Source organism: Kogia breviceps, chromosome 4 (assembly GCF_026419965.1).
Source record: "Kogia breviceps isolate mKogBre1 chromosome 4, mKogBre1 haplotype 1, whole genome shotgun sequence".
In the NCBI taxonomy this organism is placed as follows: Eukaryota; Metazoa; Chordata; class Mammalia; order Artiodactyla; family Physeteridae; genus Kogia; species Kogia breviceps.
This window is the reverse complement of record NC_081313.1, coordinates 113,642,704-113,658,907: the sequence shown is the minus strand read 5'-3', so window position 1 is coordinate 113,658,907 and position 16,204 is coordinate 113,642,704. Positions and strand designations below refer to the sequence as shown.

Below are 16,204 nucleotides of genomic sequence, written 5' to 3'. Positions count from 1 at the left end.
TAGGAGACACCCTTTAAAAGTTCTCTGTGTGCTCCAGATGGGAACAATTATGGTGGTTGTTGGGGATGGGTGCTCATAAAAGACACACCCTATTGTCTGCACAAGGCCCAGAGCCACATAGAGGAGCTCTTGAACACTGTCTACACGGGACTTAACTTTGTTGATCAGGTCGGTGCCAGAAGATGGAAGAGCAGGAAATAAGGTTACTTTTTAAGGAAGGTCTGAGAGAAAAATTCCTACAAGAGAGGAGAAGTCTGGCCAAGACCTGAGTGTGAGGGATAAGCAGGGGTTCTGGGCTCAGCAGACGGTGGTCCTCAGATCGTCCGTGGCCTCCCCACAAGCCAAGATGAGCTGTGTGTAGACAGCTAAGAGTACTGGCTCAGGATTAACACCTCTCTCCATCCAGCTTTTGGGAGGCTAACTCATATAGCCAAATGGAGGTAAAATGAAATATGACAAGTGATCCTCCACTTAGGATCTCAGAAGCAGAATCAGGCAGGCCTGAACCCTGAGAAGGAGAAACTGCGGGACAATGGAAGGTATTACTTCACCCTAGGCATCACTTCCAGAGACTCTGTTGGGGTGCTGCCCTCTAGAAAAGATGAGCGTGAGAGGAGACAGCCATTTCTAGGGTAAAGAGACGGAGATCTGCAGACAGGCATGATGGAGAGCAAGTGGTCATCTCTGCCAAGGAAGCAGATGTCCCATCTGCCAAGGAGACATTCAAAGTCCTGAGGAATTCAGCACCCACCACCAGGTGGGAGCCCACCAGCCCAGAGGCAGAACTGCAGGAGGAAGTCAGGCCCTGAGAGCAGAGCAGAGAGCAGAAGGATAGACACACTCTTCAGAGGCATGGACCAGCCAGGAGGCTCCAAGGCCAACAGAACAGGAGATCAGAGAGCTGACGGTGGGGCGGCCAGAGCAGGGCTACAGAGGCCCAGGAACAGCTGTGCCTGTGCACTGGATCAGCCACCGAGCAACAGTTCAGAAAACATTTAGTGACGGGTAAAGTGACTTGTGTAGGATACTGGAATCAAGCAGAAATATATAGGAAGAGGCAATCATAAAAAAAATCCCTGCCATCTAGCTTGAAAGGGCTACGAACCATCAAGATCTGGGAATGAACAAGCTTCCCAAAGGTGGAGGCCTTGACCATCTTGCTCACTGCTGTGTCCTCTGTGTCTGAAAATGCTTGGTACACAGTATCAACTGGCACTTACTATCTGTCTGGTGGATGGATGCAAGCATGCCTACCAGTGGGGCTAGGTTTGTGCTCACCAGCTGCCAATATCTGGAACATCTCGGTCACAAAGATGCTATTTCTAATTCTCGAACCAATGGTTATGCCATTACTTCAGCATTTCTCATTATCCTCAAAATACTGGTAATACTAACATTCTTTAAGTGTTGAGAATTCAAAATTTTAAATTTAAAAAAGTGACACAAAATCCTAAGCATGTTTCAAATTTAAAACTATATAGAAATAAAAGCATCAAGTAAAACGAAAACATGGGCAAAATACATGTTACACATACATCCACAATATATTTGTAGGAGAGAAATTAATTTTAAGTGTTATTTTTAAATAATTACGTAACTAAAACGTAAAGTGTGATTTTAAAAAGTAAAGTATATGAAATACATCATTGCTGAGTTATAGGCACATTACTCTGCAAGAGAAACCTGGAAATTTGGGAATCATAATAGAAAGTTATGGGTAAACTCAAGACAGTTCCCTCTGATTCTTTCATCTGCAACTGATCTAATATTTCATTCCATAATTGGAGAAAATCTTCTGGAAAAATGTATGACTACTTCACCCTACCACTTAGCACTAGCTCCATCAACCTAGGACTACAATTTTTTATAGGCTGGAAGCTGTGTTTTATACTTCAAGAAAGCATTTCTGGTCTTTGTCTTCTTTTGTTTAATTAAGTATATAAATGTTGATTTCCTGTATCAATATCAATACCTTTGGATGTATGTTCTCCTAGTCGATGAAGTCTTTGAACTTGAGTTAGAATTATTCTTGCAAGAAAACTTTGCTGTTATTGATAATCAAATTTCTTTCTCTACTTAAGAATCATAAAAAATATATAGATGAATACTCTGTAAGTGACATACTTTTGAATGACTAAAAATTTTGATGCATGACATAACTCTTTGGACAGGGCTTAAGATAAAAATGATTTACATTTCTGACTTTTATTACAGAAATAAAATATTATATTGACAACAACAACAAAACAGTATTGTGGCACCTGAAAACTGAACCATAAACCAAAAACTGGAAGTGCATTTTCTGAACCCTTGAAACCTCCTTTGAGTTGGTCATGCTTATGGTCATTTTATAAATGGAGAAACTGAGGCCTGAAAACTTAAGCTACCCTGTCCCTTAATAGTCAGTGGTAAAGCCAAGACAGGCAGCCAGGTGGGCTGACTCCAGACCCTGTGCATGTTCTTTGACCTTGCACCTATGGGACAAGAGTTACGGATCCAACTTGGGAATATTATCAAGATCTCAGGCTCAAAGAATTATCTGAAACTACAGCTCTTCCTAGTAAAATGTCAGCATCAGGTGGGATTTGGCAAGAGGCCGGAGATCCTCGAAAGATCCTTTAGCAAAGCGGGTTTTTGGCCGGAGTCTGTATGTTTCAAGGCAGTAAATCAGGGCTTAGGTGACCTCCACATTAACCTTGTTCCTAGCAAAGTGCTGACCAGGCAGTTGAGCCACGGCCAAATCAGTTGTTGCCACTTTTGTCTGTATGCAGGAGAGGCCAGGATTTCATCTTTAGCATGATGACTTGCTCCTTTTAGGAACATGAGGTTGTCAAGGAAACTGGCTTCAAGCCTCTCCCCTTGCGTATTCCTGACTTTTATCTCTACTGGGCCTTCGCTGGCCCACAGGCAGAAGCACAGAGAGATGAGAGTTCTAACAACAACCTGAATCAGGAGGTCCCCTGGCCTCTGTAAGCTTGGAGAAATCACTGTGGTTCCTCATGCTTGGGTGTGTCTGCCTGATTTAAAATCTACCTTGTGGAAATACAGGATAATAGTTCAAAACATTGTCTTTGGCTTCAAGTCCATACCCTGTTATATCACCTGCGTGTTTATTTATAGGCAAGTTACTTAATTTCTCTGTGTCTCATGCTCCCATATTTAAAATAGGGATATAACAATATCTATCTCAAGGAATTGATATGAGGGTTAAATAATAGCGATTTTTGGGCTTCCCTGGTGGCTCAGTGGTTGAGAGTCCGCCTGCCGATGCAGGGGACACGGGTTCGTGCCCCGGTCCGGGAAGATCCCACATGCCGCGGAGCGGCTGGGCCCGTGAGCCATGGCCACTGAGCCTGCGCGTCCGGAGCCTGTGCTCCGCAACGGGAGAGGCCACAGCAGTGAGAGGCCCGCGTACCGCAAAAAAAAAAAAAAAAAAAAAAAAAAATAATAGCGATTTTTAAGCAAAGAGCCTGACACAGAATTGATAATCAATAAACATTAGCTACTCTTTATAATGATAATAGTTATTACTATTTTTATTATATAAATATTTTCTGGATTGATGTCAGTTTGGTAATGCCATACATAGAAATTAAACAACCCTCATTCAATCCAAAAGAGAATCCTCAAACCCTATTTCAGCCTCCCATTTCAATCTTCTCCTGAACAAGAAGACAAGAGCCTGGTTTAGTTTTCATCATCTCTCCCTGTCTGCCCTCTACTAAAGATGTGAAGACAGCTAAATGTTCATCAGACCCTGAGAGTAAGAGAGGATGTGTTATATTTAGAAATCATTCTGGGAATATGAGTCAAAGAGAAAATGATGGAGCAGATCTTAGAGGCTTCGGAAGAGTACAATTTATCACTCAAAATATGTTTACTGAGTACCTACTATGTGCAAAACATAGGCTGCACACTCCTGGGGATACCAAAACAGTTGGTTCCCTCAAAGAGCTTAAAAACAGCAGAAGAGATCAGATGTAAACACAATAATACAGCTATTCACAGCCTGACCCATGACCAGGACTGTCAAGTGAGTTGGCCGTACAACAAGACCCAGAAGAGTCCAAGGTATCTGAGGGGCTGAAGGACTCGGTAGGACTTGAAAGTAAAGAGAAACTTGGATGTTGAAGGTTGATTAGGAACTGAACCAGAGAGAAGCAAGATGGACCTTCCTTGAAACAGTCATGAGGGCTGCTACACAGGCCATGTTTAGAAACAGTATGTACAGCAGTTTGGGTGGAGGGGAGGGATCTGGAACGTGAGTAGTTAAAGATAATCCAAGAAGGTTTGCTAGAGGCTGCTTCCATTTTCCCCTTTAGTTCAGGCTAGGGCACAGCCCTAAGTGGGGTGGAGACAGTCACTGCCCAGGTATGGAGAGTGGCCTCTTTGTGACACTGTGAAAGAGCAGAGGCAGTCATCTGGAGCCAGCTGGAAGCTCACTCTGCATCCACACACAGTGTGACTCTCCGGCCATGACAACACAGCCAGACTGGAAACCAAGTCACTTCATCAGCACCTTCGGGGCTCAGTGCTGTGGGAGGACTCCCAGGAGCCCTGGAAAATCACACAGTCAGCATTCGCCTCCAGGAGGGCCAGCCAAGGCCCACTGCCACTGTGTCTGCACTCAGGAAATGGGTCGCTCATAGCTCTGGGAGAAGCCCAGAACCATTTGTTTGGGTCACTGCACCCCAAAGACTGAAGCACGGGCTGCTTCATGAGAAAATCATTCTTTCCCTGGCAAGAGAGACGCTGCTGACTCACAGATACAGTCCTCAGAACCTACCAATTTGAGGCATTTGTGTAAGTAATCCCTATTGATCTGGAAAATTCAAGGTTTGATTAATTTGAGGTCGAGGAATTTTTCATGTCCTGCTGTCCCTGGGAAACAGGAACAGAGAGTCATCTTTGGGAACAACAAGCAAGCTACTCAACTGAAAAGACGATATCAAATCTCTGTCTCTGTGGGCGCGAAGAGTCTTCAGAAGTGCCCATCTCCTCTTGCTGCCCTGTAGACTCCCAGAGTGGCTCAGTCAGCAGCTACCTGGCAGGACCCTCCGCTATGTAAATAACCAAGAACACGCCAGGGTTGGCTGGGCTAGCAGATGCACAAGTGGAAGAGAAGGTAGGGGAAGCTGGAACCGAGCGAGAGCCATCTGTGCAGGCATTCAAATGGAATCTCCCAGCAAAGAGGGGAGTGTTTAAAACACACTCAGCTAGCAAATGGTGGATTTTGAAGACAGCGTTGCAGAACAGGTGAGGAGAGGGAGGCAGTGTGAGGAGGCGAGGCACGTGAAACACAGCAGCAGAACTCCCCAAGAGCCGAGCTCCAATCCCTGCCTGCCTCCCTGGCTCCTCTCTTGGGCACCTCCTGCAGATAATGGTATGAATTTTTCCCTGGTAAGACCTCTGAACTCCTAGCTCAGCTGCCTCTGGAAATGAAGCAGTTGTTGTTGTTGCTGCTGTTGTCATCGTTTTCCAATCTCCTGGCACCTCTTCAGTGACAATAACTTCAGTGGAGACATGAATGCAGTCATCTATCTGCTCATCATGTCTCCTGGAGAGCAAGCAAACTTTCAACCTCTTGTGCCCATGTGCGTCTTCCAGATGTGGTGACATGGCCACAAGTGCGGGACTCTGCCACACCACAGGGACCATGTTTGGAAGGCCACTCTGGTCCTCTAGATGGCACCAGGTTTGCAGTCTGAACTTGGAGAACTTCTTGCTGCACCATTCACTCGTTCAGACAACACTGCCTGAGTACCCAATGTACTGAGCACCACTCTAAGGACCATAAGAGCCCTCCAGGGGGGTTTTCTCTCCAGAAGAGGGTTATACAGGCATTATAACTATGATTAACGAGAGGGACTACAAATGACTTGAGAGGAGAGAAAGAAGGATTCTTGCCTGAATGGGCAGGGGAAACTTTCACGGAAGAGACAGTTATTGAGCTGGACAAAACTTGGCTATGGGGGGATGAGAAGGAAAGCACTCCAGGTTGCAGCGATACCTTGACCAGAGGCTCAGAGATGGTCAAGCTTGGGAAGGCTCTGAGAACAGCTTTGCTGGAGTTTGGCCAGAGACTAGGGATGGGGAGGAAATGAGAAGCTGGAACAGCAGCTGGAAGTCAGGTTTTAAACTCTATCTCTTACTCTCCCTTCCTTTGCCCTGTTCTTCTGTTTCCTTCCTTTCCCTCCCTTTCACTTGCTTCCTTTCTCCCCAACCAAAATCCCCTCCATCTAACCCTAACCCTCCATCCTCCCATCCAACCCAAACAGTGCAAATGGAGTGGATGTGGGATTATCATAAAACATCTACTGCTCTGGAGAAGGAAGTCAGAGATCAACTGTCCTCCCCAAGAGGACACAGCCCACTGCCACAGGGTGAAAGGAGACACCCAAAACTCTGGCTGGGAGTATGAGCATCTCTGCAGCACATGTGAAATCTGTAGGCTCACAGAGAGGCCCTCCTGCTTGGCAGATAGAACGTGCCAGAGACCTGACTCAGAAAAGACGCAGGAAATGTCAGTTGAGAGAGGTGGTATAAGGAAGTGGTTAAGAAATGTCCACTTTGGATCTGACAGCCACAGTGCCATCAGCTCTATAATGGGCATAATGGATTAAATGAGACAATGTTCATAATGTGCTCAGCACAGGGCCTGATCCCTATGAGTGCTCAATAAGTGTTTGCTTTTACTGTTTTATTTATGGCAAAGAACTAAGACCGGGAAGGGCTAGAGTCCAAGCCAACCAAATCAAGAGAATTTCAGAGGGAGCTTACACATGAAAAGACCTCAGGCTTTGGAACCAGACAGACCTGAGCTGGAACCCTGACTACACCATTCTCTAGCTGTGGGACTTAAATTGACCCAGCCTCAGTTTCCTCAACTGCAAGATGGGGTTGATAATACATCCTCATTTGTATATGAGGATGTAGATAATACATCCATTTGGGGGAGGGTTATTGTGAAGATTACAGATAACATAACCAAAGTTCCTTCATATACTAGGTCCTCAACTATTAATAGTAAAAAACACTCAAGCTGTGATTTTAAAACATTTTACTTTGTCTAGTGCCCATGCTCACAGGCTCCTTGAAAGAGGTATGAATTGTGGGGCTACCCACCCAAAGCTCCAAGCCCCACACCTTTTCCTTCTCATTCTCCACCACCATTTACCCAGAACTATCATGGATTATACTCTTGTAGTGGCTGCTCAGGAGCTGCATGGCTAAATAAATAGGCTCAGTGAGCATGGTGGCAATGTTGGTTCCATACTAGAATGCTCCATTGATTTAAAACTTAATAAAACAATGGCAACTTCTGCTTTCTTTTTTTACTGTAATTAAGCATACTAGTTCTTCAGGAATGTTTCACTCTAAAAATCACATGGTCACTCAACACTCTGCTGATGGATAAACTCAGCAAAGGGAAGAGCAAAGAGATCTATTTTGAGCCCTGGAGGGGAGCCGAAGTGGTAGTAGGAACAGCAGCAGCAGCAACACCGATGCCCACCTTAAATCGCAAGTACCAGGCCATGGACTGAGCGCCCAACACATGTTTTCCTCTCTCACAGATCACGAAGCTAGGAGCAGTGAAGTGGCTTGCCCAGGGTCACACAGCTAGAAAATGTCGTATCTGGGATTTGAACCAGGGTGGTCCAGCCTCAGAGCCTGTGCATGTAACCACTCTGCTAACTGCCTGCACAGAGAAGAGTCTGAAGGTTAAGTTATCAGTGTAGACAAAGCAACTAGCTGTGCTGAGGATGTGGGGCTCTCAACAGTAGGTCTCACAAGAGGGAGGGACCCAGGAGAAAGCACACTGACGGGAGAGCATTTGGTGTTCATTCATGCATGGAAGGCTTACTCCGTAACTGGTGGGTGTTACTGCTCAGCCCTATTCCATGCACAGACTCACAGAGCTGAGAGCTCCCTGTGGACAAGGATTGCAACTTCTCTGTATTTCCAGTGCTGAGCACAGTGCCTGGTAAGAAGCAGCAGTGAAGAAAGATATGTTGAATGAATGAATGGACAAACTAAACTAGTCAACAACTGACATTTACATTCCTCTTCTTCCCTCCTCAACTTCCATGACTTGAGAGCTTTGCCAAGACAAAATGGGAGGGAAGAACATTAGCACCATTAAACCAAATCCTATGAGATGCACCAGACAGGAAGTGGCACCACAGAACCATACTAATTCAGTCTGACTCTCCACACTAAGAACAGCCACTTGACAACTGGTACAGTATCTGTCTCTTCTTGCCTATGTAGACACTTTCCAGAGAGAGGAAAAAAAGATTTCGAGATGGAAAGCCTAGTGATGAGCTAAGTGGAAAATCTTGACCACAGTCACATTGGACATCAGCCTTTGATGGTTTATCTGTATAAAATAAGTCATCTCCTCTATAAGCATTGGACTTCATAAATTTTTCTCCAGCTAGTTTATTCTTCAGCTTATCAAATCATGCATTGCCACATCTCATTATTCTATAAATGAGGCCCAGTGTCAGAGAAAAAAATCTGTGTTTAAGGATTATGGAAATCATGCAGCCTCAAAGCCTCAGCCCAAATGTAGCCCTCTTCCCCTCCCCACTAAAGGGGAAATGCGGGATTTAACAGCTTTTAAGGTGGAGGAGGGGAGGGGCATCGAGAACGGAGGAGAAGTACTTCTGCAGGTTCAGGAACCTGCACTGCGCCTCACTGATGGAGGGCTCCAGAGTGGAGGGGGAGCATCAACATGGAGCTGAATAGACTTGATGGTGACCCTGACTGCCCTAGCGGAGACCACCCATTTTTACCTAATAGCCTGGATAGAGCACTTGCATCGGAGGATAAGGAGGGAGGTACTGGATAGAGAGGGAGTGGCCTCACGCACCTGTTAGGCTACATGAACCTTTCCAAAGGCAACAACACTTCAAGAAAATCTGCCAAAACAATGTGGAGGTCAGAATAAAGATAAGGAGGGTGGAGTAGAGCCTCAGGGAGTGGGGAGGAGGACAGAGAAACAAGAGGAAGAGGAAAAGGAAAAAATAGGAAAGGAAAGGAGAGTCAGGGCTTATTTTTATTTATCAAATACTAATACAGCGCTTACTATTTGCCAGGTACTGTCCTAAGCACCTTACAAATACTTACTCGCTCAATCTTCATTATTAGCCTCATTTTACAGAAAAAGGAAGTTAAGCATGGAAAGAGTCAATGATCGAAGAGCATATGGCCAGCGTGTGGCAGGGCCCAGACTTCAACCCAAGCAGCCACGTACCCGGTCCACACGCTTAAACACCCCCCATCAGGAAAGTCTTAGCCCTGTTGTAATATGAATATATGGCCCAAGGGTGTGGATATTCCATGAAACAGCCCTAAAAATACTCAATAGTTAGTTAAGGAATGTTGATAGCTCTTCAACAACTATCTATTCTTAAAATATCAGGTATTTCCTTATAAATGAATATAAAGCAGGGAAAAGAGTGAAGGGGATAATTTTTCTTCAGGCTATAAAAGAAAAATAGTAGCACATGGACCAACTGAAAGCAAAGTAAGAGCCAAGATTTGGCCAATATGCCCAAAAGTTCCCATATGCCAGCATTATATTCTCACTAAGTCACCAGGGTCTGGGAGGAATAGGAAGTTTAGGTGAGATATTAACAGAAAACCAGCTTTGGGTACAAAGTTGTTATACTAAACATGAAGGCTGGTCAAACATGCCACCAGAATAACTCGCTTGAGATGGACTCAAGAACTGGCAGCCACATGCATTCTAGTCCCTCCTGACCCTCAGGTCCTGTTTTCCAGTCTCCTTCTCCATTATAGGGAACTCTGTCTCAGAGCTCCCTTCTATCCCTCTTTGCAATTTAACTTCTTAGCTCCCCGCCCCAACCCAGTCCTCTGGAACAGTCCATCCCAGCTGTGGGTATGGTCTGACGTGTATTCTCTTGAGAGGCTGCTCTGCTCCATGTAAGCCTACCTTAACAGTCTCAGCTCCAGGCCATTACTCCCTACTAGGAAGAGTGTGAATCATGTCGATGGGAAAGCTGAGGTGGTCAAACCAGTTCTTCCCTTGAAGAACTTTCATAAATGTGTACCATGCTCTCAGTCCAGAATGGTCTAGGGGCAGGATTGGCCTGGGCAATCCTCTTGTTAGGATCCAGATCATTCCATCCTTTTGTGAGCCAGATGCCAAAGAAATCTGGCCCAAGACAACACTGATTTTCTGAGTTCCCATTCCGTTCTATCTAGCTGTGGGCTTTCCTTCCTCTGTTCCTCTCTGACCCTGCTTTTAAAAATCCTCCCCCTGCTCCTGCCTTTGTTCCCTGACTGAGTGCTCTCCTGGTTTAGGGTGTTCTTTGTGTCTTGATGGTGTGCCTCATGTGCCTCTCATCTTCCTTGGGTCAGGAATGATGTTTCGCTGTGCTTCAAAAGCACAGTGGAGAAAAATCCTCTGATACACATTGAACTATGCATCATGAAGTTATCTTCGAAGTCCTGCTACCAATACAGAACAGTGCCCACATAAAGATAAATAACGATCTGGGCTTCAGGTATCAGCTGCCATCAGCTTACTGGGAGTATTATATTATAAAGTCTGTCTACAAATAAATAGCATGTTTGGAGCTAGGTTGCTTTATTATGGAGGAAGAAAGGCCACTGTGGAAATTAACAAAGGTCTAATCAGAGGACAGAGTCTCAAGAGAGACCCCCCCCTGTTTCAGTCGGGACCACTGTCCTCTGAGGCAGGTAAGGGCGAGCGGGAATAGTTCCCACTGTGTTCTCCCTCAGAATTCTTCCCCTCCTGCTGTGCTGCCCAATTTGTTGTGCTGAATTGTCTGCAGGAGGCAGCAGAAGAAGCAAGGATGGGCTCTCCCCAGATAAAGACAGAGGCCAATGGCAGGGATCAGGACGGGAATCCTTCCAGAGTAGCTACAGTGCAGGGAGCCACAGGGCGAGCCAAGCGGTCTTCCGCTACTTCATGAGACTGTGTGTCTCTCCAGGGCAGGACCACTTCAGCACCGAGGGAAGGCTAACTGTTGAAAAACAAAACCGACTGCCCCACCATGCCTGCAAGTTGACCTGCAACGGGATGACTTGCTGTGATCAGGCTCTGAGAATTACTGAAACATGTGCATGATGTTCTGTTGTTTGCTCCACTTTGCTGTGAGCCAGAAAGGGCACAGGAAAGCATATGATGGCCTGAGGGCTCCTACCTGGGTTGAGGAGAATCTGTTGCTCTTGTTCTTGCAGGGAAAAACCACAATGGTTGACATGAATCCAAAAATGCTACCCCAAGAAAGCCTCATTTGCAGCTAATGATTGAGTAATAGTATCACCAGGGGCTGCTGCAGGGCCAAATAAAGCTTTGATAGCATCCTCGCAAATCATTTGGTTGCTACTGTGAGTTCCCAGAAACTGGAAATAAGAAGATGTTGCCATCTGCATTGAGAATTTTTTAAATAGTTCTATTTATATTGTTCTTATAATGAAAAGGGAATGTTTTGCATTTCCCAGAAATTGCTGCATATATCCTCTTAATACCCAATGAGGCAAATGGGATGAAAATTGGGACATTATGATCCAGGGTAATCCACTGAAAATGCAGGCTCTTTGAAGAATGCCCAGTCTATCTGCTCTAGTCCATGGGTCCCAGCTCCTATGGCATATGGCTATCCTGACAGGGCCAAAGAGCAGGCTGCCTAAAGCAAATAATGACTTCCCTTTGTCACAGGGAGGAAACAAGCTACTAATGAGCATAATTTTCTCAAGTGTAAACTTTATTCCCATAAATGTTACTTACATATTGCCTATTACCAGTTTCTACTGGCCAAGACTCAGAATCAACTAAAAACAAATGACCAAGTAGCACCAAATATTTGCAGAAAAAGGATGTTTGGGTACAGCAACTCAAGTCAACCAGTTGAATCAATGAGAAAAAGGAAGATGCTGTATATGAATCTAGGGGTGTCTCGTGGACCATGGGTGCAGAGTGGAGCTGGACCTCAGAGAGGGTAGGACACTGTAGAACCTCTTTCTATACAACTTCATTCTTCTTTCTCTCTTTTTAACTGTCTTGTTTTGCTACTTAGTCTACACAGTGGAAGGTAGCTGCCCAGATCCCTGAAGGTTACATGTTAACCCCTCAGTAAATAAAAAGACTGCCTCTCTCGAACACAGTCTCAAGTAGCCTGGGCATATACCCTGAGAAAACCATAATTCAAAATTATGTGGAGACATGTACCACAATGTTCACTGCAGCACTATTTACAATAGCCAGGACATGGAAGCAACCGAAATGTCCATCGACAGATGAATGGCTAAAGAAGATGTGGCACATACATACAATGGAATATTACTCAGCCAGAAAAAGAAACAAAATTGAGTTATTTGTAGTGAGGTGGATGAACCTAGAGTCTGTCATACAGAGTGAAGTAAGTCAGAAAGAGAAAAAAACAAATACCGTATGTTAATGCATATATATGGAATCTAAAAAAAATGGTACTGATGAACCTAGTTGCAGGGCTGGAATAAAGATGCAGACATAGAGAATGGACTTAAGGACACGGAGGGGAAGGGGAAGCTGGGGCGAAGTGAGAGCAGCACTGACATATATACACTACCAAATGTAAAACAGATAGCTAGTGTGAAGCAGCCACATAGCACAAGGAGATCAGCTCGGTGCTTTGTGACCACCTAGAGGGGTAGGATAGGGAGGGTGGGAGGGAGGCACAAGAGGGAGGGGATATGGGTATATATGTATGCATATGGCTGATTCACTTTGTTGTACAACAGAAACTAACACAATATTGTGAAGCAATTACACTTCAATAAAGATGTATTAAAATAAATAAAAAGAGAAATTAAAAAAAAAAATAGCCAGCTGAGAAAACCTAATGGACCCAGTTTAAGTCTGGGTTCCAACCCTAGTCCAACATATATCAAGAAGGGTGAGGTCAACAATACAAAATGTCCACAGAAGGCCCACCTTGTAACCTGGCATGAGGGCAAGGCAGATCCAAGACAGGGAGGTGGCAGTGAGAAGCTACTGCATGGGGATACAATGTGTCAGCGCTCCAGCATGCTACAATAAGCAACAGGGACCCAAGCCAAATACCACTGAAATCCAGTGGGGAAATACTGAGGAGTTTTAACATGTCCTCTGGAAACTCCACTGCAAGAACTTTTTTTTAGACAACATAGGAAAAGAGAGAGCTTTTCTTCAATACCTCATTTAACCCTACAAGACAATGTGACAGGCTTTGTTTTGCAGAGGACAATATTGAGGCTCAGAGAGGTGAAGTAGCTGGCCCAAGGCCATCTGGCTAGTAAATGGTAGAGCAAAATTCAAACGCATGTCAACTCTAAAATCCCATTCATGCTCCATCCATTCCAATATGTTGACTCCCATATGAACTCTGCCCAGAGATAAGTCTCCTTGGATTGGAGACAAGCATCTACTCAAATGCTGACTGTCATTTTCTGTGCCTGAGACTTCTCAAGGCCCTCAGTTTACCAAGCCCTGATGCAGCCAGTCCTATGAGGGCTTATAGCACAGAGACCCCCAGCATCTCCAAGTCAGAAGGGCCCAGCAGGTACCTGACCTAGCTGCTCTGGCTCGAACACCCAGGCCACCCTCCCCAGGGGAACATGTCAGCCCCGAGCTACTCATAGGTCATATACTGTTCAAGTGCTACCGATGCCATTTTCCTGTTTGCGTTTTGTTTTTGTTTTGTTTTTACAGTTCGTTGCTCATCCTAACTGTCAACAGCAATTGCTTACCATGTGGTATGAAAATCTCTCAGGCTTACGTCAACAGTCTATCGCTGTGAAATTCCTGGCTGTCTTTGGAGTCTCCCTAGGCCTCCCTTTTCTCGCCATAGCCTATTGGATTGCTCCGTGCAGCAAGGTACAGACTGCTTAAGGTGCATGTCTTTGCGGTTATTTCTTCTCTCTACTTAGCATAACCTAAAGTCCATTTTGTCCAAATATGCAGCTGATCATTTCCCACATTTAAAGAAGATAGCCCTGAGAGACCCAACAAAAGTAGAAAACCACTTAAGAGGGAAAATGCTAAGATTTGGTTTTTTTAATCATTTTCTTAAAAGACAGAGGAGTGATAAAATGGAAACTTTTATACACACAAGGCATAACCTGATCAGTAACAGAATAAAGGGGGAATAAAGGCACTTTTCCTTTTCTAATTATGCAATGTCCTAAACACGGCTTCCAAACCCATAGTAATAAGACTTATAATAACGATAATAGGAATAGCCAACATTTATTGAGTACTTTCTTTTTGCTAAGCCCTTTTCATGCAACACCTCATTTCACTCTCTCAATTACATTATGATGCACACACTTTATAAGCAGGTTCAGAAAAGAGAAACAACTAGGAGCTGAGAGTCAAAGGCTTCTCATACTGGGGCACTGCAGACCCATCTCAACATCTTCCTGATCTCCTGGCTTCCTTGTCTGGGTTCTGGCCCAGATGGGCAGCGAATTAGGTCACTAGAAGGAAAAAAGACAAAGGAAAAAGGAGGAGAGCTGGAAAGGCGCAAAGCTGGGTTCTTTTCTCGCAGGAAGGGGGAGTGTCTGGTGCCCGCCTGTAATGGAAGGAGTGGAACCTGCAAGAGCCAAGCTGCCGCACCTCCTGTTCCACCCTCCCGACAGCGCATCTGACCCAAAGCCACAAAAGGCATCAGCAGTCACTCCAGCTTCAGGCAACAGCTAGCGCCTATAAAAACAAATCATGTCGAAATTCTGAAATATGTTTCGTAGGTCAAGTGGTCATTAAAGTTTCCAAAGCTGCATTTACTTTAAGATATAGTAAAAAAGCAATTAAGCTTAGGTAATCAACTCAGTAGAAGAAAGTAGAAGAAATATGACTACAGAGAGATTAGTTCCACAGGGAATTTGATCAGCTAAGGCAGTTAATAAAAGTGTCATCAGTGAATGGATCCTCTTGTCAACTCCACCAAGACAAAACTCATGCCAGGACTATGGGCCCAAGACTTCAGATCTGCTAATGAGGCCACCTAACCAGGCAGGCAAGGAACTGACTGCCTTAGAGTAGGAGGGGTGTCAGAGAAAGAAATTAGGACTCAAACTCCTTCTTCAGTAGGATAGTGTTAAAAATAAAAGTCCTCATACTGAATATTTGTGGTGTTCAACTTCATATCTATTGAGTATTTTGTTTCTATGGCACTCTACCATGACACAGATTTCTTTTTTTTTTTTTTTTTTTTTTGCGGTATGCGGGCCTCTCACTGTTGTGGCCTCTCCCATTGCGGAGCACAGGCCCCGATGCGCAGGCTCAGCGGCCATGGCTCACGGGTCCAGCCGCTCCATGGCATGTGGGATCTTCCCGGACCAGGGCACGAACCCATGTCCCCTGCATCGGCAGGCGGACTCTCAACCACTGCGCCATCAGGGAAGCCCCATGACACGGATTTCTAAGTCAGTATTCCCCAAATGATACATATGTAGGGTAAGGCTATTTTTTTCTGTCCCTTATCATAAGCTGGAAAAAGCACAGTGAGTGAAAAAAGACTAACCAGATTGAAAACTGGATTAGCTCTGGTCATTGGTTTTAAGCACTTGTTTTCATAGTAGTATTATCCAGTCTGTACTGCAAGTTAGATCATTGCCTTCATCCAGAGATGGACAGGGATGCTGCCTCTATATTCTCTAAGCCACAAACTAATTCTAGGACATCAATCATTAAAATAACAGCCAAACACTGCCAATCCTCACTTTTGCTGTAAAACTAAATGTGACAGCTTCCAGGCAACTGGGACTAAGCAACACCAGCAAATTGGTTTGCCTCTACCTGCCTGGGGAAATATCCAGAAAGAGATGATATGCCAGTTGCTGACTAAATTTTTTAGATTTTCAGTAGGTCTGAGAAGAATCTTAGCCAATATCATGCAGATGTGATGCAAAAAAAAAAAAAAGGATGTGTGGATGGGGGAGAAATCCTGGACTTTCTGGGGACCCAGTAAATTCAAGAGACTGATGCCACCATGGAACATAGGGGTGAGACCTATGGTGTCTTCTGGAATATTCTAGAAGTAATGATTGCAGGAAAGTTTGGTCCCATGGCTGCAGCTTCCTCTCCTCTGTTCAGAGACTTGTCTGACATTTTGTATCCCTGGAATGTCCAGTAAGACAAAAAAACAGCTTGTACACTAAGCCCTTGCTTGTGGCCACTGGCAGCTGG

The 16,204-nt window shown here is 44.8% G+C and overlaps 1 protein-coding gene across 1 annotated transcript in view; it reads left to right on the top strand.

Annotated features, from left to right (window-relative positions):
- The window catches only part of TRPC7 (transient receptor potential cation channel subfamily C member 7), a 125,171-nt gene that overhangs the window by 53,058 nt on the left and 55,909 nt on the right, over positions 1 to 16,204 (top strand). Inside the window, exon 3 of the mRNA XM_059060579.2 lies at positions 13,727 to 13,891. Coding sequence (XP_058916562.2) covers positions 13,727 to 13,891 — 165 coding nt within the window. The remainder of the gene's footprint in view (positions 1 to 13,726; positions 13,892 to 16,204) is intronic.